This window comes from Diabrotica undecimpunctata, chromosome 10 (genome assembly GCF_040954645.1).
Source record: "Diabrotica undecimpunctata isolate CICGRU chromosome 10, icDiaUnde3, whole genome shotgun sequence".
NCBI classification, from domain to species: Eukaryota; Metazoa; Arthropoda; class Insecta; order Coleoptera; family Chrysomelidae; genus Diabrotica; species Diabrotica undecimpunctata.
In genome coordinates, this window is record NC_092812.1 from 56,303,057 (window position 1) to 56,326,300 (window position 23,244).

The 23,244-nt window shown below is 30.9% G+C and overlaps 1 protein-coding gene across 6 annotated transcripts in view; it reads right to left on the reverse strand.

Moving 5' to 3' along the window:
* Nucleotides 1-23,244, reverse strand: part of siz (Brefeldin-resistant Arf-GEF family protein schizo) — a 184,643-nt gene that overhangs the window by 24,635 nt on the left and 136,764 nt on the right. For 4 of the 6 annotated variants that reach the window (XM_072546249.1, XM_072546248.1, XM_072546247.1 and 1 more), the window contains one exon: nucleotides 2,625-2,861. In XM_072546249.1, coding sequence (XP_072402350.1) covers nucleotides 2,625-2,861 — 237 coding nt within the window. Of the gene's footprint in view, nucleotides 1-2,624; nucleotides 2,862-11,374; nucleotides 11,429-16,464; nucleotides 16,592-23,244 lie in introns of those variants that run through there. The other 2 variants (XM_072546251.1, XM_072546252.1) reach the window with 2 other exon arrangements.

The window sequence follows — 23,244 nt, forward strand, 5'->3', positions numbered from 1 at the left end:
ATAGTGTGTTATTACTATATATAGGTTAATAAAATTTTGTCTGCTTATTACTAAATTTTTAATATTTTTTATAATAACAATATACATTTAAGTTCTTAAAATTCAAAAAATCTTGTTTTTTTTTCGTCAAAAATTTTATTTAATGATTTTAGTAATTTCCAAAATTTGTTAAATATAATACCTATAACGTTTATTCATCATAACCATTTTCGTTATCTTGTATTTATGCTTAATTATTTCATTTTGATTATCATTATATTCTAAAAATAATCATAAATAAATGGGAGAGTAAATTAATTAATTTTCATTAAAAACTTTCCATTCGTAAATACTTTAAACGACTATAAAATTTGTAAAATTTTATTTAACTGTAGTTAATTTTATTTAATTTTATATAAGTTTATATAATTTTATTTAATTTTAATTAATTTTATATAATTTTATTTAATTTTTTATAATTTTTTAATTTTTTTAGAATTATATTTAAATTTATTTCATTTCTTATAATTTTATTTAATTTTTTATAATTTTTCATAATTTTTTATATTTTTTTTATAATTTTGTAAAATTTTTTATATATTTTTTTTTTAATTTTTTATTATTTTTATAATTTTTATGTTCATTTAAATTTATTTCATTTTTTTTTAATTTTCTATAATTGTTTATAATTATTATTGTAAAATTATTTATTAATTCTTATAATCTTATTTAATTTTTTAAAATCTAGTACATCTGCATTAAGTTTACTATTCAATAAAGGAAAAGGAATCATAATTGTCCACATTGGAAATGAATACAACATTGTATTGTGTGTGTGGTTGAAAATACTGACTGCGGATTACTGGATACATTCGTCTAACCTATTTTTGTTTCTTGAAATTGTGAGTTTCTGTACTTGTTTTACCTTTGATGAATACAACAATGAGGAGGTAAATATCTTCAATATTATGAAAATAAACGATATAATATAATTTTACCAACAAAGTACTTATTTTTTTATTTAAAAAAATTAATTATCGTTGCAAAACAAACTCATTAAATTTTTCACAGAGTGAGCAAATACACAATACAGTAATGCCGGGACTTTCGGTATTTTTTTCTCTGGCATCAGTAACAACCTGGTCCCGAAGCTATGTTAGATCCAGGTTGAATTTGACGTAACTGAGAGTGCATATTTTTTGTGTTTGGATATCTGTAGATAACATTTTCTTTCGGCAATTTCCGTGGTAAGTCTAATAACAAACTTCGTCTTGCATCCAAATATCTCCCATCGTAACTTTAATTTTTTATTTTCCAAATTTTAAAAGCTTTTACGTCTGAAACATCTAATAGGTGATAAAACATTACCATGGGCCATCTGCGTGTTTGTCGCTGTGTTATGTATTGTTGTGCCATTTTGTTCACTACGTCAACAGCTCCTTTTGTTTTATTATAATGAAGTATCATTTTTGTTCACTACGTCAACAGCTCCTTTTGTTTTATTATAATAAAGTATCATTTCAGGTTTATAGGCGTCTTTTTCTTCGCCAACTTTATCATCAAAATGTTCCGTTCACAAATAGTGGGGTGCATTTGCACCGTACAGTCACTTTTTCAAAAAATCACATAAACGCAATGGGTTTTAAATGCTTTAATGGGTGGAATGTATTCAGAAGTGAATTTAATGCAAATAAAAAAATGGCCAAAAATAAAAAAAAATATATATATAAAAAAAGATAGGCGAGAAAAAGAAGGTCTGGGGATCAGCTGCACCCCGCACCGGCTTACGAGGGTTAATAGTAAAGTATAACTATCGCGTTCAAAGAGGAGAAAAATCAATACATTAAGTAAAAAGCTTCAAACATTATCTCTGTTCCTCTTCGGACACCATTCTCTGTTGTTAAGCAAAGCACTCAAGGAGTGACTACTCATTTTTTATTTATGGAGTCCATTAACCCTCCTTTGGTTCTGAAGGTAATTTGAATATTTAACTTTTTCAACCGTATTTGACGAAGTCTTGAATGTGAGTAAAACGGAATATTACGCAAGTGGCAAACTTTGCAGATGAGTGGAAAACATTCACAATTGATAATTTAGTAAATATGATGGACAATGTATACAGGGTGTTTCATTAATAATTAGAAATATTTTAACTGTAGATTTCTGAGGTCAAAATATTAAGCTTTAACCCAAATTACTTAAATAAAGTGTGGCTCCTTACTATACTGAGTTGCAGGCTGTTTTATTTAAAAATTTAAAAACTATTTGTACCTAGTACTTTAAAACTATTTGACATATACTTATCATACTCGGCAGGAAGTACAGGTACTGAAAATTATTAACTTTTTTTTTAAATTTAGATTGCAAAATTATTTTGCGAAAACTACTTGATCGATTTTACTGAAATTTCCTAGTGTTTTTCTATGGTAAAAACATTTTCTGTATCTGTATTTAAGAATAATAAATAATTATTATTTTTTCTATTTGTAATACTGTAGTAAATTTAATTGCAAAACTTTTTTGTTCTCCCAAAAATGTTTCTAAAATGTATAGCTGCCGAAATATAGTAACAAAAAGGAAAAAAAAAAAAACAACAGATACCACCTGGTCTAAAATTTGTCATTCGACTTTAAATGTATACTTACGTTGCTTGCACTCTGGACCTCTTAAGAACATCGCCATTTCTAAGTGATCCCTTTTTATGAAGTGGCTGCACTACTGAAACATAGTTTGAAGAATTTGGCGACCTGCAGTATTGCGAATTGTTCACATAATTTTGCGATTGTACGAAACTTGGAGCTTGTATATATGTTTGTTCCTGAATGTGATCAGAGCTACCCATGGAATTAACTATCTGGGAGCGCTCCATCTTTGGAGGAAAACTGAAACAAAATAATTGGTTATTAATTTTAATATTTTTAATTTTTAACATTATCTTCACCACAAAATGGAATGGTTAAGTATAGTCTCGAACGAGTGATACCGGAAATTCAATATTCAACTGCCCATAATTAAAACGAAATTAAAAATATATCAGATTCATAATAGAATAATTTTAGGTCAAAAGTGGCACAAATAATTGCGAACGACCTAACCAATAACGTAGATATAAGGAAATTATGAAATATCCGAATAACTTATTTTACTAAACAGTATGTTATGTTGTTAATGCATCTCAAAAAATACTCTCCACCATGTTAACACAATTGTTAGGAAATGTTAATATAACCATTTCGCTAGAAACAACATGTAAATAGCAAGCAGGATCATATAAATGTGAAAACGCCGCAGTATTGGGCAATTATGTATATTTGCATATTTGTTTGATTTTAATGATTATTTTGTTCAATCTGTGGGCGGCAGGAGTTGACATAAAGGAAAATGCTGTTATAATAATTGAATCAGCGTTCTGTTCCAGTACAAGGCTGCCAGATGAACAATTAAAAGATTGATTTAAAAAATATATAGATTTAACAGAAAGTGCAAAATGAAGAATAAAACAAAAACAGTACACTTTTATTGCAGAATTTTGAAGTCTATGCAAATTTCAGTAATGCCATCTAGCTATTTGGCTTCACCTTTAGTGGTGTTATTTCGTTGGTAAAATAAAATGAATGCTCCTTTATTAGATTGTAACAACGTGGTCAAGTAATACACTAAAGTCAAATAAATTTATGAATGTTTAATTATTAAACAGTATCAGTGCTTTTTGAAAGTCCTCCATATTATACAGTATTTTGTTCGTACATACCATTTTTTATAATTCTGTTCTTATAATTCATATAAAAAACTGACTTAGTCCTGTTTTTTCTTATTAAAAACAGATCATTTTAATTTTTATAGTCCATAAGTTAAGCTGTTACTCCACTTTCATCTTTTTGAGCTGCTTATCTTTTGTAAGGTAGATCTTTTGCAATGTTTCTCTATGGATGTATACTCATTTGATATATGAATCCATACACACTGATAATGTGTATGGATTCATATACAAAACGTCTTCAACAAAAGGATGAAGTAGGAAGTAGTCTTTCTTTTATTCTCCAACTTTTGACCGATAACCCTCCACTATCACAATGAACTACATATTTATTTACTTTATTTACTTGTAGGGGGGTCTGCAGATTTTCACCAAATTTTAGTATATTAGCTTGTACCTTAAACAAGTAGCCTATATCTTTTTTTCTAGCTCTCTAGGTACCCCTAGGCCTGAGGTATGCCTCTCGAAAGGGTTAAAAATAGCTCTATTTGAAGAGCTATATCTCTGAGCCCATTGGACAGATTTCAACTCGCAATATCTCATTTTTTATGTTATAACGTCAACATTTTGATGAAATAATTTATAAAACCGCAAAAGATATTTGGTTCTCGACCACCTAAAGGCTTTCTTAAACGCTTAAAATTTAGGTTTTTTTTGACCTATTTTAATAATTTGTTGAGATTTAATATTCCAGAATAATCAAACAAATGAGAGAAAGCATTAACGACCATATGTGTAGTAGACATTGTTGTATACATAAAAGCTACCTTCACCTAAATGTTTATGTAATTTGAGATTGTCAGGAAAAAGTACTATCAGTTTACAGTGTTTACATTATTAGTTTATCAATGATAAAAAATAGGATATTTGAAAAACTGGCTATTTTTAAAAGGCTATTCTTTGAATATACTAAATGGATTGTAATTTAACAACGCTCGTTTGAAAGGTATTTAAAAATACTTTAATTTACCTGTTTTTACAATTAATATTGTAACAAAAAAATTAGGTATCTTCAGTTAAAAGCAGTTTACTGAGTTCAGAGATATAGCTCTTCAAATATGGGGTAAAAGGGCTATTTTTGACCTTTTCGAGGGGCATATCTCAGACCCAGGGGCACTTAGAGGGCTAAAAAAAAATAGCTATAGGCTACTTTTTTAAGGCACAATGATATACTAGAATTTGGTAAGAATCCGCGAAACCCCCCCCCTCCTAAAAGTGGTCGAAAAGTAAAAATATTAATATATATATATATAATATATTATTAAACTATTTAAAACTGGATTTTATTAAAGGGTATTTATTACAGAGCAACACGTTTTTTTAGCTTATTTCGTATATGAAAAACTAATGTGTCACGGTATAGCACAATCACGAAAAATGATTATTATTGCATTAGCGCTTAATTTAAAATTGAATTGAACTGAACAAAAACGGATAAGCTATTTTGCTGTTTTATAAACACAGTAATATAATCCTTCCGTAATAGTTAACCGTTTGTTTGGAGAAAAGAAAGTTCGCTATATATTTTGGCAAACGCTAGTACGTTGACACTAGCCATTGCCTATGCCTATCAATCATTAGTTTGAAAACTTTCACCGATGACGTGAATTGCCTGCTTATTTAATCGTTTATATTACTGTATATTTTACTTTTATTTATAAAATATACATAAAAAAATGATTATATATATATATATGTATTATGTCGGTGGTTTAAATCTATGGCGAGTAAGATAAGGAAAAGCGCTAAAAATATAGAAAAAATTACGGCAATTGTAAAAATGATATTAAATGAGATAAAAGTCTATTGTGGTGTAAAAACTCTGAACTGTACTGAACTTTTCATCCGAAACGGATAGGCACTACAAGAAGAAGAAGAAGACGGTATTGAGCAGACACGAAAAGTAAAGGCTATGCTGGTAGAATTCCAAGAAGTTTTTACCATGGATAAATAGGATAAGGGCAAAATAAGCATAGCGACCCATAAAATCAATAGCGATGCTCAGAAAATCAGACAAAAACCAAGAAGATGAAGAAATTATTAGAGATATGGTTAAACAATAAGTCATTGAAAAAATTAATAGTCCATGGGCCTCACGTATAGCCTTGGTAAATAAGAAAGATGGTTCCACATGATTTTGTGGTAACTGACCAGTGAGTTATCAGCTGATGTCCGTTTGAAGAGGTTTACTCTCCGGTCTCTGGAACTCACGTGAGGCATGGTTATGTGTTGCCTGAAGTTAAATCTAATAAAGTATTAAACATGGAGTTGTCGTATTTTGAAAATTATTTTGCTTTGAAGATGGCAAACTTGATACCGCTATTAGAAATAACATTTATGTGCTGAAAACATGGGGGAAACACAAAAAATGGATTTTTTCGAATTTTGAGGATGTTCCAGAGAGAAAATAGCAAATCTAACCCCGTCATACAAAAGAAGAGAAAAAATACACGAAAAATAATTATTTAGAAGTTTGCCAAAAATGACCTTCATAAGCCAAAATTCTTTGAAAAATTCAAATTTTTTTTCTGATCTTAATTTTGATTTAAAGAATCTGAAAAAAATCAGAGTAGTTTTGGGCATGAAAACATATTTCATTAATTTTTTTTGGGATTTTCATTTGGGAGCAAAGGATCACTCAGGATTTTTTTTTTCTTCGAAAAAACACATTTTTTGCGACAGGTCACACCTGGAGCCATCTAGGGAGCTATAAACTTTTGGCTAAAGAGTTTTCTAAATATGCACTTTTGAGTGCAAAATCCCAAAAAAGAATCCAGCCGAGTGCAAATTTTACCATCTTATCCCGGTATAGCCTTTACATATATTTTGAACAAACTAAAATATAAATATTTGATTTTTCTTCATAAAGTTTGCTTAACATTGTAATAAAAATTGTCTCAAATTTATTAGTCTAATTAAAACCCTTGCAATAATTATATAATTCGTTCGGTTAATGGGAATGGAAAAGATTGTTTCTATTATTAGAACAAGTTCTATTGTTTGAGGATTTATCTTCAGAGGATCTCTTTATGCAATAACAATGAAAACCTTACGTATGAGCAATAACACCGTCTGAACTGAAAAAGAAAAATTGGTACACTTTTTATTCATACATGTACCTTGTATACACATATTTCTCAATACTATTACACTTAATTGCATTGGCCAACTTCTGTAATCCGTGTCTAATAAATATTAAAAAAAGTGAGTATAAACTTATTGAATAACATGAATTTTGTATAGAATTGAATGAGTACAAATAGTATTATGGGAATTCAAAACACATAAAATATAAAATTGATGAAAAATAATAGAGAGTACATAATTAAGTCAATCAGAAAGATAAAATGTATTACCCAAAAAATTATTTTACCCTGAATTTATTATGACCCAACTCCTGAGGCATAAAAAGTTGAAAAATATGTAAACATTTTCCGTTTTTTATTCTTACATGGTAATATTGACAATAAAATGGAAATAAAATAAGATTTGAAGCTAAAGATACATATAAAATTGGTACATTGAATAGAGAAAGAACCAGACGTTTTATGTAAAGTATATTTCACGAACAACTCCAGAATCAAATAGAGCTAATTAAAAAGAACGTGGAGATAATTATAGCAGGAGACCTTAACGGCAGAACCGGAAGGAAAGAAAACGATAAAGTAGTGGGGAGATTTGGAGAGGATGAACAAAACGATAACGGAGAACGTCTGATTGAATTATGCGAATTAAACAACCTAAAAATCACCAACGGATTCTTCAGACATAAAAATATTCATAAATATACATGGACGCAAGAAACACGAAAGCTGAAATCGATAATAGACTACATAATAATCAAACAAGATACCACAATAAAGATCAAAGATGTGCGAGTCAAAAGAGGAGCAGAATGTGGAACGGACCATAGACTACTGACAGCAAAAATGGGCATTAATTGGAAACATAACAAGACCCCCTCCACAGAAGAACCGTTGAACACTATAAGAGAAAAACAATACAATATAGAACTACTCCAAGAACAATCAATAAGAGAACTATACCAACAACGTCTAGACCACAAATTAATAGAATTTAGATACGGCAACATCGAAGAAATATACGAGCATATAAAGGCGAGTATAAAGCAAGCAGCATTCGAAGCCCTTGGGAAAAAGAACATATAACAAATAAACAGCACTATAATGAAATAAATGAACCAACAAAAAGAATAATTGAAGAAAAAAAGCAACTATACAGAAAATGGCTGACTACAAACAACGATGAAGTTTATAAAGAATATAGAGAAAAAGATAGAGAAGTGAAAAAACAAATAACACAGCAAAAGAACGAAGAATGGGAAAGAATCTGCTTAAATATTGAAACATATATAGGAGGTACAAGAACTTCGGAGTCATGGAAAGTACTGAGAGGATTGAAACAAAACTCAAAAGAAAAAACTAAATTGGGAAATATACAGGACAAAGAATGGAAGGACTACTACAAGGAACTATTAACAGAACAAAGACCACAATTCATTGGAAAAGAAAACAGGCGAAGACGAAGCAGATTCCCACAACAAGAAATAGAAATAACAGATAGGGAAATGAGAACGGCCATAAAAGCAATCAAAAATAAGAAAGCACCGGGACCTGGAGGCATCTCACCTGAGCTTATAAAATACGGATCAAAAAAATTACACCGGATGATACAATGGATATTTCAGAAAGCCATAAATGGAGAACAGCTCCCAAAGGAATGGACGGCGGCATATATGACATCTATATTTAAGAAAGGAGATAGAAAACGATGCGAAAACTACAGAGGAATAAGCGTAATATCATCAATAGGAAGATTATATGGGAAGATACTGCGAGAAAAGATAGAGCAAGCGATAAAAGGCAAAATCGGGGAGGATCAGGCAGGCTTCACGGCAGGAAGATCATGCATAGACCACATATACACACTGGAACAACTGTTGGAAAAGAAAAAAGCAAAAAATAGAGATATACACTTGGCATTTGTGGATCTGAGAAAGGCGTATGACTCTGTACCAAGGTCAGAACTATGGGAGGCAATGTACAAATTAGAAATACAGACGGAACTCATAGAAGCTACAAAAGCTCTGTATAAAGAAAATAAAGTGTCCATTAAAATGGGAACAAGAATCATAGGAGACTTCACCACAACAAAAGGGCTCCTGCAGGGTTGTTCCACATCTCCAACCCTATTCAAAATATACTTAGAGAAAGCCTTGACTACATGGAAAAGAAAATGCGAAGGCATGGGAGTACCGGTACGGAACGAATACCTATATACGTTAAGTTTTGCAGACGATCAAGTAGTGATTGCACAAGACCAAGACGACCTCAGCTACATGATGAAGAAACTACAAGAAGAATATACCAAGGCTGGCCTAGATATTAACCTCGCGAAAACAGAGTACCTATCTACAAGTGAAGAAGACATAGAAGATCTACAGATTGATGACAACGTAACAATCAAAGGAAAGGATAAATTCAAATACCTGGGGTTCATAATCACGAAAAAGGCAACAACAGAGGAAGAAATTACACAAAGATTAGGACAAACAAGAACAGCAATCCGACAACTTAACTCAGCATGGTGGGATAGACACCTAAATATGAAGACAAAAACGCAGATTTATAAAACATTAGTGCGAAGTATTATGACATATGGGGCCGAAAATTGGATCATAAACAAGAAAAACAGCAGTAAGATAATAGCAACAGAGATGGAATGCCTGCGAAGATGCTGCAGAGTAACAAGAATGGATAGGAGAAGTAATGACGAAATAAAGCAAAGAACATCAATAGAAACAGACATACTAACATATATAGAACAAAAAAGACTAAAGTGGTATGGACATGTAAGAAGAGCTAGCGACAGCAGATGGATAAAAAGAATAACCGAATGGAGCCCCATAGGAAGGAGGAAAAGAGGACGACCCCGAAAATCCTGGAGGAACGAAGTAGACGACGCCATGAGTAAGAGAGGACTAAACGATGGAGAATGGAACAACAGAGAGAGATGGAAACGGTTGAGCGAGGGAAGGCAGTGAATACTGTAGAATCCCTAAATATATATATATATATATATATATATATATATATATATATATATATATATATATATATATATATTCACGAATTTGCAACTGTTTTGGGTTATCTCTCTACAGCTCTACAGCTAATGGTCCACCCTAATGTACGGCAAAAAAATACGAAAGTAAATTACTCTAGTAATGAGAAGATAAACAAGTAATAATTTCTAAATTAAATTAAAAAAATCCTTTTCTTTTTTTTTTCAGTATTCCGTAGGATCATTTTGATATAATTAATATGCACTGCACATTTTACGCCGAAATGTTTGTTTGCCTAGCAGTTTTACCATTTTTGCTCAACATTAAAGACAGTTCCATGTTAATTAACAAGGTTACGAAAAAATTTATATTTTTGGACCATATTTTTATTTTATATTTACCTGCAAAATATTTGTTACAACCAGACTAGTTATTATCTAGACTTTTGATGTGGTTCTAATCAGTAAGACCTGAGAAATTAACATAAGCTTAGATATTTATTGAATCTCTTATAGCCTGGAATTGGGATTTTGATCATTCAAAAAGTGTGCTTTTTGTTTTTAAACGTTTAGAACTACCCCTGGATGGAAAAAATAGGAAAACACGAATTTAAGCATTTTTTATGCATTAAAAACTGATTGAATTAAGTAAAATAAACATATTCAATGATAATTTGTACTTTAATACAAATTTTCAATCCTGAGAAACCACCGCTTATGACGTAAATAGCGTTAAAAAATAATTATTTACGATGTAAAATGCTTAACTTATGAATTAAAATCAATAACAATTCATTCATAGTTTGCGAAATGATTTTTCATTGGTTTCAAGTTTTTAACCTCTAGGAAGCATCTCTTATGAAAAAAAAATATACTTAAACGCCTTTGTATAGTTTAAAATGTTTTAATTTTCCATTTAGATAACTAAAAGTTCATTCCTCGCTTATATTTCTTTAGCTTAAACCCTTAAAATCACCCCTAAATACGACTACAACGTCAAAAATAGTTTTGTACACATTAAAATTCTAAACTTATGTATTTAAATCAATAAAAATTTGTTCCTTTACATTATTTCTTTGGTTGCAACTTGTTTAACCCTTAAAAACTATCCCCTATGATAATAACAGTACGAAGCACTCAATATTATTTGTTGATGCCGAGATATTCATCTACAAAACTATTATCGGTACTTTAGATACGTGAGAGCTCCAAAATACGTATATTTTTCACGCTCCACAATTATCTCGAAAAAATATCATTGGTTTTTCTTCAATAAGTCAGTTAATTTTTAAGCTTTGGAATATGTATATATATGGCCATTTGAAAGGTCAAAATTTCAAGGGCTACAAGGCTAGGTTAATTAGAAAGTCAAACTACCCTTAAATTTTAAAAAATTAGCACTCGAAATAGTGGGTGTTGTTTCCGCATTAAAAAAATTACCAAATGTATCTTATGGCAGAATAAAACTACATATTGAAACCGTATAATGTTTGTTGTATCAAATTTTGCTATTTAAATTAATAACTAAGTTTAAAGACTAGAAGAACGACTTACTTCCAACTTCTCAAAAAATTCAGCAAAACCAATTCCAAATTGAAAACTGTAAACTAACGAAACAGAGAGATCCGAGCACCAGAAATATAATGAGATTTGAGATTTTTGTCAGATTAACGCCTGTGTAATGCGATCCCCATTTGTCAACAGGGAGTTAAAACCGCAATATCGGTTTCCAATAAAGAACAATAATAAAAAATATAACGTCATTAATATGATACAAATTAGTCAAATCATAACAAACATATAATATTTAATGGTAGTACTGATTGCAGTTTATTTCTCACAAAAGCGTTTTAGTTGATGTGAGAAAAACATTAAATTTGTGTTTATTTAACGCAATCGTGCAAATTGAATACACCATACGGCACTTCTTCTTTCTAAACAGACTAGAGGTAAAAAAACGTTGGCGCCGCGTATGTGCCCGTACTCTCAGGATTCCTTTACATGATACTGTACCGTAAGTTTTTGTTAAAATAGTCGATCGCATTAAAAATCGCATGTGTTGAAGTGATATTTGACTTTGTAATTTGTAATCTGCTAATTGACATTAGCAACTGGTTAAAACATGTATTGGGATGTAGCCTTAGATCTCCGTAAAGTGTTCCAAATTGACATTTTAAAAATTGCTTGTCTCCCATCATGCTGTTCCACCTTGGCATGCGACAGAGCTTAAGCATTAAGGCATTAAGACACAGGCATTAAGCCGTGCCTATTTATATTTTAAGCTTTATGTCTACTTTTTAGATACTGACTCTTATTCTTGTATACTCGTGTGGCCAGAATGGACCACATTAATAAAAATAAAATAATGAGGACTTTACAGAAGGGCCCATACATTATCAAAACTACTTCCAAAAAGGATACCCGAAAGACTAAGGAAGAGCCAGTCCCCAGAACATCAACGACGGGTAAGCCAATATTAGAGGGCAATACGAGTACTCTTACAGAAAACACTTGAGGTATCTTGACAATGTTTATTCTTTAGAGACTCAAGAATTACTTTATTTTCTTTTTTTGACTTCTTGTACAACATATCTCTCTTGTTAGTAATTTAGCTAAGTCAATTGAAGTGTCAGATTCGACGATAGAGCCACATTTCGAAACCCCCAATTTTCTTGAAGGTAGCGCCTGCGACTCAACTCCGTACAACATTATAGTAAAGATATAACATCGTAGTAACCTGTTTTTTTATGAGCACTGATTAATCATGGCATTTGAATAGTTTAGCCATTTTTTGAATTGTAGATTTTGCTTTCCTATCCTACATTTGATTTCTAGCGCTTAAGCCATCTCACATTATTTTATTTTAAATTTTTATTTGTTTTAGGGTTTCATTAATAAAAAAATTATATTATTTTTATTGAGAATTCTTAAGAAAGTATTAAGCAACGAACATTATTATAGGTAATATTAGGAGAACATTATGACGACATTATAGAATTCACAAATAGAAACATTTAGCAACTTACACATTTCTTCACATTTGCCAGCTCGTTTAATGAATTAAAAATGGTGCCTTATTCGTCCAATAAAATAGCTGATTAATGGTATAATTGACGGAGCGTCAATTATACAGTTAAGTCAATGTTATATTGACTACTATGTTTATAGTTTTCCAGTAAAATATTTTCTAAGGCATTTTAAAAATTCAAAAGAATTTCTTTGTAAAATATGGCACTTTTTCCATAGACATGGAACTTAAATAATATACATGGACTCTACCAAAAAATATTAAGGGGTTTTTAAAAAACTGCTTTATCTATATATCTATATGCTTATAGAGTGTTTGTTAAATATTCTTCAAGCCACCTGCTACAAGATAAAGCGGAGATTTTCATGGCTAAAAATCCGGAACCTTGTTCTATATATAAGAGTTATGTGCTTACAGAGACTGAAAAGTTCGTGTTTCTAATTAAAGTCTGTGTCAACTTCTACACTAGAGTACGTAAATATGTTTCTAATATTCTTAAATTCGTTAAATCGATTAAAGACAAAATATTTGACAAGGTAGGTTAGAAAGAAGGTAAAAAACCAATCAATGTTATGGATCTCGAATGTGACATAAAAGTACTGAGTACTACAAAAATGCTCCGTTTATCCGCGAATAACTATATATTTTCCCATAATTTATAACAATTGGTAAAAAACGAAGTATTCTTTTCAAAATTTGCAATATAGAAAATATTTGAAATCATTTTTTAATATATATATATAGATAATCCTCGAAATAATTTATTTTTCCTGGACATGTGGAAATAATAATAAAGACCTTGTCATATAATGTTTATACTTCAAGGTTGTTTATAATAAGTATTAAAACAGTATGTATGTTACTGGCTTCATACAAGATACTGATTATATAATATTATTCGAGATGAAAACAATCAAATAAATGCATAAAAAGAACATAAAAATGCGCTGAAAGAAATATTCGGGAGAATATTTCTTTCAGTGCATTATATAGTATATTTACGAAAAAAGATTTTTATTTCCTAAAACAGGTGCAAAAAATTTTTTTTGAATTTTTACATACCATTAAAAAGGTAAGTAAATATTTAAAATTCCAAAATTTTGTCTCTTGAAAATGGCGTATTCTAAAAGTTTCTCCTAAAACACATTTGGAGTATTAACTTATAATTAATATTATATATATATATATATAAATAATATACCAATTATAAAAACTAAAATATTCCTTACGGAATAATAGTAAAATTCAATCACTTTTTTATGGAAAATATTTATTTATTTATTTTTTCACGATTTTCCAAATTTTTCCGGGAGATGAAAGTAGCCCAGTTCTTATTATTTCCTCGAGCTACCCAGTTTAAAAAAATAATGTTCTGCGTGTCATAGAAGGCGAGATATTGCAAATTTTTCCAGCTCGCTTCAATTTTAACTTTTGAAATTTTTAGCTCTTAATGTTAATAAACAATATAAACATGATCTTATGAAAAAAATGCTATCTTGGTCATAAAAGGTTCTTTTCCACCAGCTTTTCAGTAAGCCTACTTAAAATCGCGTGAAATAAAAAAATCAAAGTTATTACAAATGTTTATAAGCTAGAAATTCAGCTCATTTTCAAACGTTTTTTTTTTAAATTAACGTTAAAATTACGTTAAAATTTAAATTCAACAATTTTAATAATATTCTAAAATTGATAATAATAAAACTTAAAATTGAAGCCTCAAAGAATCGATTGCCATCTGTCAAATACCTCTAGAGTCAGTGTTTGGGCAAGTACAAGTGTTTAAATAATAGCTCCCCAGGAGAAACAAATTAAATAATGTCATTATGCAAAAAAAAACAAACAAACGTTATAAATTACTGCAAAAATTTATAGGTTTATTTATTAGGTTTTTTGCAATTATCTCGGTAAATTGTTTACGTACTTTAATTTAGAAACTCGCAAATCAAAGAAAAGAACTTTTTAAGATTTACAACTTTTATCTAACCCATTTTTCTCTAAAATGTATAATAAACGTTTCATAAAAAAACGATTATTTCACTTTTTAAGATTGTTAAAAAAAAAAGCTGTACGTCTTTACGGATTTGTCATAAGCTATCTCTCATATACCTTTTAGAAATAGCTGTATAAGATTTTTACTGTGAAATCGATGATTTTTCACAGATAAACTGAACTAAATTATATACAGGACAATATATTTAAAATAAGGAAGTTTTAGTCAACTTCCGGTATAACCTTTGATGAATTTCCTTAAATTGTTTTTGGTATTAATTGATGGTACCAAATCTTTCTGTTTTGGTATTCGTATAATTACGAAATCTTCATTATTGTCTGACTAATGTTATTGCAAACAAAAATCTCTGATCTAAACAAATTGAATAACTTTTAAACCAAGTGATGGATCGATCAGACATTTGAGGGAAACATCACTACTTTGGAGACAATATCAACGGTGTAAGGTGTGATTTTTAGAAGAATATAAATAATTAAGTTATAAATTAATAACTGAATTTTACAACTTTTAGAATAGGCCATTTTGAAGATTTTTAGAAGACACAATTTTGAAATTGTACTTCACATTATGTACTTACTTTTTCAAGCATAAGTAAGAATTCGAAAAATTGCATTCTTCGCACTTATTAATAACTAAAAAAATACCGAATTCTTTACAGAAAACATGTAAGTTTTCGTTGTGCAGACATATAACTAAAAAATTTGCTACATCTGGATTATTCCAAATCCCAAAAAAACTTCCTTGAAATATTTGGAGACTGTTATGGAAAACAGGAACGAGTCTCCTTAACAGGTCTCATTAACAGAATCGAGGAAGTGGGATAAATGCCAGATGAATATATGTCACTTGTACACTTAATCATAGTTTATGTTTAACATTATACAAATTATAGAATCTTAAAAGTACTTCGCCACTTTATGAATATATGGGGGGAGAATAAAGAAACAAAAATTTAAAACCATATCCATTGATCTTGAAAAATCATAAAAATACGAACACCTTGTCGGATTGTGTGGCATGTGAGGAACTAAATAAGAAAGGAAATTCGGGTGAGTATGTGAAATGAAAGAAAAGGAGCATTGAACAGATGAGAAATAAAGCGGTCGAACTTACAATAAAGAGAAATAAACTTTACTACAGGGCATCGTTTAAATCAACAGCCACATATACAATCATAAATCACAAACAGGCTAGCTATAAACCGAGTTACTATGTTAATTAAGAAGTTATAATTTTTCCTGTTCAGCTCGAGATTTGTTGAATGAAAAATTATGATACTTCTCTGCAGGTTAAAGTGGACAAAAAAAGATTCAATCAATGGAATTAACCTAATAATGAAGAAAAAGTAACTAGCTTTTAAAAACAGAAAAATTAAGTATAAATAATGAATAATATTAAAAAATATAAGACTATCTACATATTATAAACTAGAATATTTAGCTATTATAATAATGATCAAATATTCTTAGTAAAATGAACATTATTGTGATTATAGGTCTGGATATTTACTTCTTGTTTAATATGGCAAATGCAGTTTGAATAAAACCAAATCCTTGCGCAAATTACAAAAATTTTAAAGTGACAACAATTATTCACAACACTTACCCCCCAACCAAAAATCCCGAAATACATATAATCATTGTTTTTAATGTCACCTCCGCACTAACTCATATGGTAATCATAAAAACACAAGGCACCAGAGCACACTGATACTGTACAAACTTCAAAATCTGGACTTATCCTAAAGGAAGCAGCTGGCAAACTGAAACCAATCAAAAGAACCAAAATCGAGATGGTAAAATTTGTTCGGCACTAAATCACAGGTAGCAAGCCAGTGGCGTACTGTACACGATAAGAGATTTATGGCTGTTTTGGATTCTGTGAAGCGGTTTAGAATCGGGTGTAAATATATCAAATTAGACATGCCATAAACAATATATTCAGATATACAAGGGTACATAAACTCTTAACTCTTAGAAGTTAATATATCTTTAAAAAGTGAAACAATACAAATAAAAAAAAATAAAAGTGAAGTAAAATGATTAAAAAATGTAATGTGCATAGATTATAAAAAAAAAGATCTAAACTGATTTTATTTATGTATATTATACACACGTTTTATGTATAGTTTGGTACAAATATCTCTAATTTGGTACATTTCAAGTTTATCTATCAAATAAAATACTCTTTTCCTTCAAATATCTAAAAAAGAGGTAAAAGTCTTCTTCTTTATTATTTTTAATAGGCAAAATGCCTGTTCAATCTTTGGTACCTTCTAAACAGTCATACCAGCGTTTTTAGTTGGTTCAATGCTTCTTCGACCTATTGGCGATTTGTCTCGAGATAATCTTACTATTTTGTATTGCTACATTATATCAATATGTTTTATTCCATTCTATTCTTCTTTTTTGTCATGTGTTAATTATTAATGTCATTTAGACAGTCTGATACTTTATTAGCTTTTGCATCTTAAGGTCTTACTTCATTTTCGGTGTTTTATGTAACGGTTATGTTAGAACGAGAGAGGGACCATTTGTGAGCCCTTCAGACCCTTAGGGTCTGAAGGGTCTAGGACTAGGTTAATAAGATCCTGGTCTTAACCGTTTCTGAATGTCTAATCCTTTAGTAATTGCTCAGGCAGAGTGGATAAGAGCCGTCTGACCAGGGCATCAGCCAGCCTGCACCGCTCCACACCTGTGTCGCGGTATCAAGTTGACCCTATGGGTTAGCCAAACATCAACCACTGCACTGCTCTCTTGCACCCCTTAGAGCTGACCTTGGGGGCTTCCAGAGCCCGTAGCTCTGCTTGACTGTCAGAGCAGACCAAGATAGTCATGCTTTATCTATTATCTGCTGAGCACATACTAAGATCGCAAAGATCTTATCCTCAAAGACTGATCTGAGCCTGGCTAAAATCAAATCAGATCCCGTTACCATATATTCCAGCGCCTGTCCGCTCGTTAATTCTGGACCCATCTGTGAACCAGGCGAGCCAGCTCCGACGGATCAGTGCAGGTTTTCGTTCCACTCAATCTCCAAATGTCGGTGTTGCTCGAGCTTGATATCTCTATAACTAAATAATTAAAAGTCATTGTTTGTTCTATCACTTTCCCGTCAACTTCCAATTAACGTCGTATCGGATCTTTACAGGCAGCCAAGCATTTTGTTTTTTCAGTTGCTATTCTCATATTCAGACTTCTTCCTTTTGTGTTAAAACGATGCAACAGACTCTGAAGATCGTCTGCATTTTCCGCTACAAGAACAGCGTCGTTTGCATTACATAGGATTTTCATTTTCGCAATCCCTTCCACATTATTATACTTTGTTATATTCTTTTAAATAAATAGGTCATTCAATACGTCTGACTACTCGAACATGTCGGAAAAACTACTGTGACGAAATTCATAGATAACCAGCTAATTTTTTTAGGATACTTTCATTAACAGCAGCAAAAACTACTTTTTATGTTGTCTGGCGGAACTTGTTTTCCGATTTTCCTATCTGACGGGTGGAAATTGCCGGGAAAATAAGAGGAAAACAGAAACAAAAAAAGTCACAGAGAAAAATCGTCTTAGACTCGGCCTAATGAAGCGATACCCAAAGTTTGGAGAGAGTATGGTGGAGTACCTCACCTAATGACATCACAAATGGGGTCGAGAATCTAGTAAGGTAGGTCCAGTTGGACTACTGCATTAAATTAATTTGAAAGTTTATGTTAATAGAAATGGAAGGCTCTAATGGCCGAAGTTGTTCATTCAAAACTATTTCAACATCATTTGATTTAGCAATACTAATTTCATAAGATTCCAAAATATCCAATCTACTACTCTTTTTACACGTGTGTAAGAGAATATGGTTGGAGAAAGCAGAGTTAATATTGCAAATGTCATCTCCTGCTACTTTGGCCGATGTAAACTGCTTTACAAGATGCCCAACAAAGCTTATAAACCCCAGATTTGTGTAGCACATGAACTACATCTTTTGTATTGCTTAATGATCTGATATTCATATTGGACTTAAGCTACAGGTATTTTGTAGTTTAAGAAGATCTTTTGAATGGAATAGGAGTGTGGATCTAGAAAATGTATAAAACCAAAAAAGGATTTAAGTGATTCTTGAGAAAATACACAAAAGGTGAGTCCATTCTTGTTATAAATTTTTTATATAGTTTATTAACAAGATGGAGAGAATAATTATTATTTAAGGCTAACTGGTTTATTATATTAATTTTTTTATTGAGGGCCTCTTTAGATAAGGGAAGTTTGAAGGCTCTAGTTAAGAAACTATTGAATGCTGACCTTTTATGGGAGAAAGGATGGTTTGAATGAAAATTAATCAGAGGATCTGTAGTTGTGGGTTTCCTGTATACATACTTCAAAATTAAATATGTTAAAGAGAGGATACTTTGAAATTAAGAGATCTAAAAAAGGAAGTGAAGAATTAGTTTCGAACTACAGTATATAGTGAATTTTATCCTGGGGTGTAAAGTGTTGATATAGTGTGAGAATTCAGTTGCTTTTTCTTTGGAACCAAGCCAAAGGACCAAACAGTCATCAACATATCTGTAGTAAAATCTGATTTTATTTTTAAATGAAGGATTCTGTGGCATCAATATCTCTAAGTTACTTAAGAAAATTTCTGCCAAGAGGGGTGATAAGTTGCTACCCATGGATAAGCCCCAGTTTTGTAAGTAAAATTTATCATCAAATTTAAAAAAGTTTTCTTTCAAGTATAGGCATAAGAAAGAGCAAATATCAAAAATGGTATGAATAGGTATTGAATTCTTGAAAAGTAACTCTATAACCAGTTGTATGCATTCCTCTGGGGGAATGCTAGGGAATAACATCTAATGACAGAAGTATTAAGTTAAATGGAATGTCTACTTTATTAATCTTATTTGCTAAGTCAACTGAATTAAGAACTGCAAAGGGGTTATGGAAATTGATAAGAAGTTTGATGTTAATATTCAAAATGATCCTAATTTGCTAACTGGGCTGTTAATGATTCGTATGTTAATATTTTCATTTCAAAATAAAACGTATAAAATACTAAATAAACCCATTTATATTTATTTATATAATATTTAATAAATATGATTTAAAGTAAATAATACCAGTAATAATTTAAAACTAGAGTGACTCAAAAGTCATTGTTTTGATATCATTTGAACTAAATTTACATATTAAGTTATATTTGATAAGTTAAACCACAAATATATAGTCAAATATTATACCAGCAGACAAATGAGTCAATATTCCTGAAAATATTCTGTAAAAAGGTCAACATTGGAGAGTAAATAAAAAATATAGCCTGATCCCTTGTCAAATCAAGATATGACTATTTTTATTTTATTAGAGGCTTTGGAACAGTTTCAAAAGAAGATTTTGTTAAGATTAACTCTATGATTGTTGAGAATGTCGTATTAAATAAAGAATGACACAAATACAACTCTACATAAAAAAATTATTATGCAAACTAAATTTACATTAAAAAAATTATGAATACATGAAACAGTCCATTGTTTCATTATCGATCATTTGAAGAATCTGTTATTTTAAAAGCTAAAGCAAAAAGCTAGGGCAAAACTGAAGGTAATTTTGCTACCTGACAAAAATTGACAGGAGATAGACAGACTAATACAAATCCAGCTCCAAGTCGGAATTATATCCAACAGTTGAATTACCGACAATTAACATTAATTAATTAATCTGAAAAAGGTCAATATTTCAGACTCGGTATATACCATTTGTTTATCGATTTAAAACAGCATATACCTGCTCGGCATTTTCTTCCTCTTGTGTTTTCTGATTTTCATTAATTATTTCATATAATTTTTCAATACTTTTTAAAATCAAAGTTAATTAAGGTAATTACGTTATGCTGAAAAGACTTCACACGTTTTAATTCCAATGATGCTATATTTTACCTTTTTAATATATTTATAGACAATTTTTGGTATAAATACCAGTGAATAAATACATAATTATTTATTTTCCACTTTCAACTACATTAACGGTTTTACAAAACCCGAGCGTTATCAAACTCTTACATCGGTAATTGTTAGGCATCGGTTAATCGTTAGGCAAACAGAAACAATAAAATAACCACCCAGTGCCCGAAGAAAGTAATATTGACCTAGTGAATTACCGACAAAGTAAAATCGAAAATAGCGATCGAAATTTCTTTATGGGGATCTAATTATTATTATTTTTATCAGTATCGTAGTAAAAGGCCAATTAGAGACTTAATTAAATTAGATTGAATTTAATTAAGGTTGTCCATTAAGCAAGGAAATTTTTAATACCAATAGACGCACTCCGTTCACTTCGAAATTTTAACACAACTTTGTAGTGCTCAGTTGCAGCATCTTTAACTATAGTGGATATATACACAGTAATAAAAAATAATTTAATAATATTTTAAACTATATAGCAAGTATCACACCGTATTCATTGTCTTTTTTCCCTTTATAATACAATAGCTCATATATATAACAGCTCTACAGGCCCTAGAGGCCCTTGGCTTCGATAGTCTGAACTAGTATTTTCCACTTTTTATGGTCCTTCACTTGATCTTTCTAGTCTCTTGTTCCCATTTCTTCTATGTAAATCCGGACAGAATCAAACAAGTTCCTTCGTAATCTCGATCTTCTTTTATTCGCTTGCTCTTCTGTTGGCAGAACTCTTTGGACGTTTCTTTCTTTTGGCATTCCTAAAACATGTCCCAACCATCTAACTCTATGTGCCCTGATTTTCTGTCTTATTTTGGACCTCTTATAAATCTCCATTAGCTTCTGGTTTGTTCCTCTGCGCCATTTTACGTTAGCCTCCTTTATCCTACCAAAAACTTTTCTCAAGATTTTCCTTTCCAAAATCTCTTAACTTATTTCTTCTTTCCGATTAATTTTTCACATTCACAACACTGTATCACTTTTGTTTCATAAGTTCGGATCTTGGCTGCCCTGGACACGTTTTTTGCCTTCTACACTGCGTTTAATGATCGTACCGCTTTGCTATTTTTCAACAACCTGTTACTCCAAGGTACTCAAATTCTGTTACCTTCTCAAATTTATACTCTTTCCCTCATTCATTCTAAGAGTGATCCATTTATTTGATTCTGCGTTTTCCATTCTCATTTACATATACTTGTTTTTTTCTTGATTTATAGTCAGGCCCTATTTTTTAGCTCCATCTGCTCCATCTCCAATACTAAGCCATCTGCGAAACCTATGCATTGTTGTTTTTTTTAAGAATCGTGCCGCCTGTCTGTATGTTGGCTCCTCTAATTACTTTTTCTAGTACAATAGATATATCATAGTCTAGTATATTCTTTGATTTCAGCTAAAGGACGTTTTTGTACAACCTCTTGGGTAATTTAACACGGTGATCTTTTCGTTTCCGGGTTCTAACTGTGATATGCTTTTCTAGGCTCACTTTTTCTCTCCATTTGGGACGTAATAATGATACACCTCTCATAACATTCTTAATTCAGATTCTCACTATCTTTTTCTTCCTTATTATATGCTTAGAACCTTCATTTACATTGTTCTCAACAGCAGTGATAAAACTCAAAAAGAAGCCAGATTTAAACGTAGCCATGAAAGTTTCCAAGATGATTCACGCAAAGGACGTGCAACAACTGCAACCACACTTGAAACCTTCTAAAACGTGCATGAGATAGTTTTGGAAGATCGGCGTATAAAGGTCTACGAGATTGCTAATTATCTAAGGATATCAAAGGAACATTTTGGTCTTGCACCAGTAATTAAGTTGTGATGGGTGTCGCATGTATTGACTGCAGATCACAAAAACATGCTCATGTCACTTTTTGAAAAGTACTTGGTGTCTTTTAAGAAAAACAGGTGACTTTTGTGTCGATACGTAACGATGAAACAAGAATATACCACTACACATCTGAAACCAAATAACGATCTATGTAGTGAATAGAAGCCGGTTGTTCAGCTCCCAAGAATACAAAGACGTACACTCGGTTTTCTGGAATGCGAAAGAAATGTTGCAGGTTGAATATCTGCAAGCATTCATGAAAAGACTTAGCTTAAATACGAAAAAATCCTTTTCCAAATAAGTGCTTTGTCAATGGGAACATTGAGGGATCTGTACCATGAAGTACTGGAAAATGCATCCAAATCTCACGTTCGACTCATACACACTTTAATCTACGACCGTATATGAGTACTTTTGCAGCAGTTGCAGAGAAATTCTACAGAGAGTGGATAACGTTCCTGGAACAAAGAAATTGTGCGAAAAACTAAAACTTCTTTGAAAGTAGAAATTGTCATTTTTACTCTTAGTCCTCTTTTCACTCGATGTCCAATCATGTTTGGACATAGACATGAAATTAATAAATAAAATTTTACATAATTAC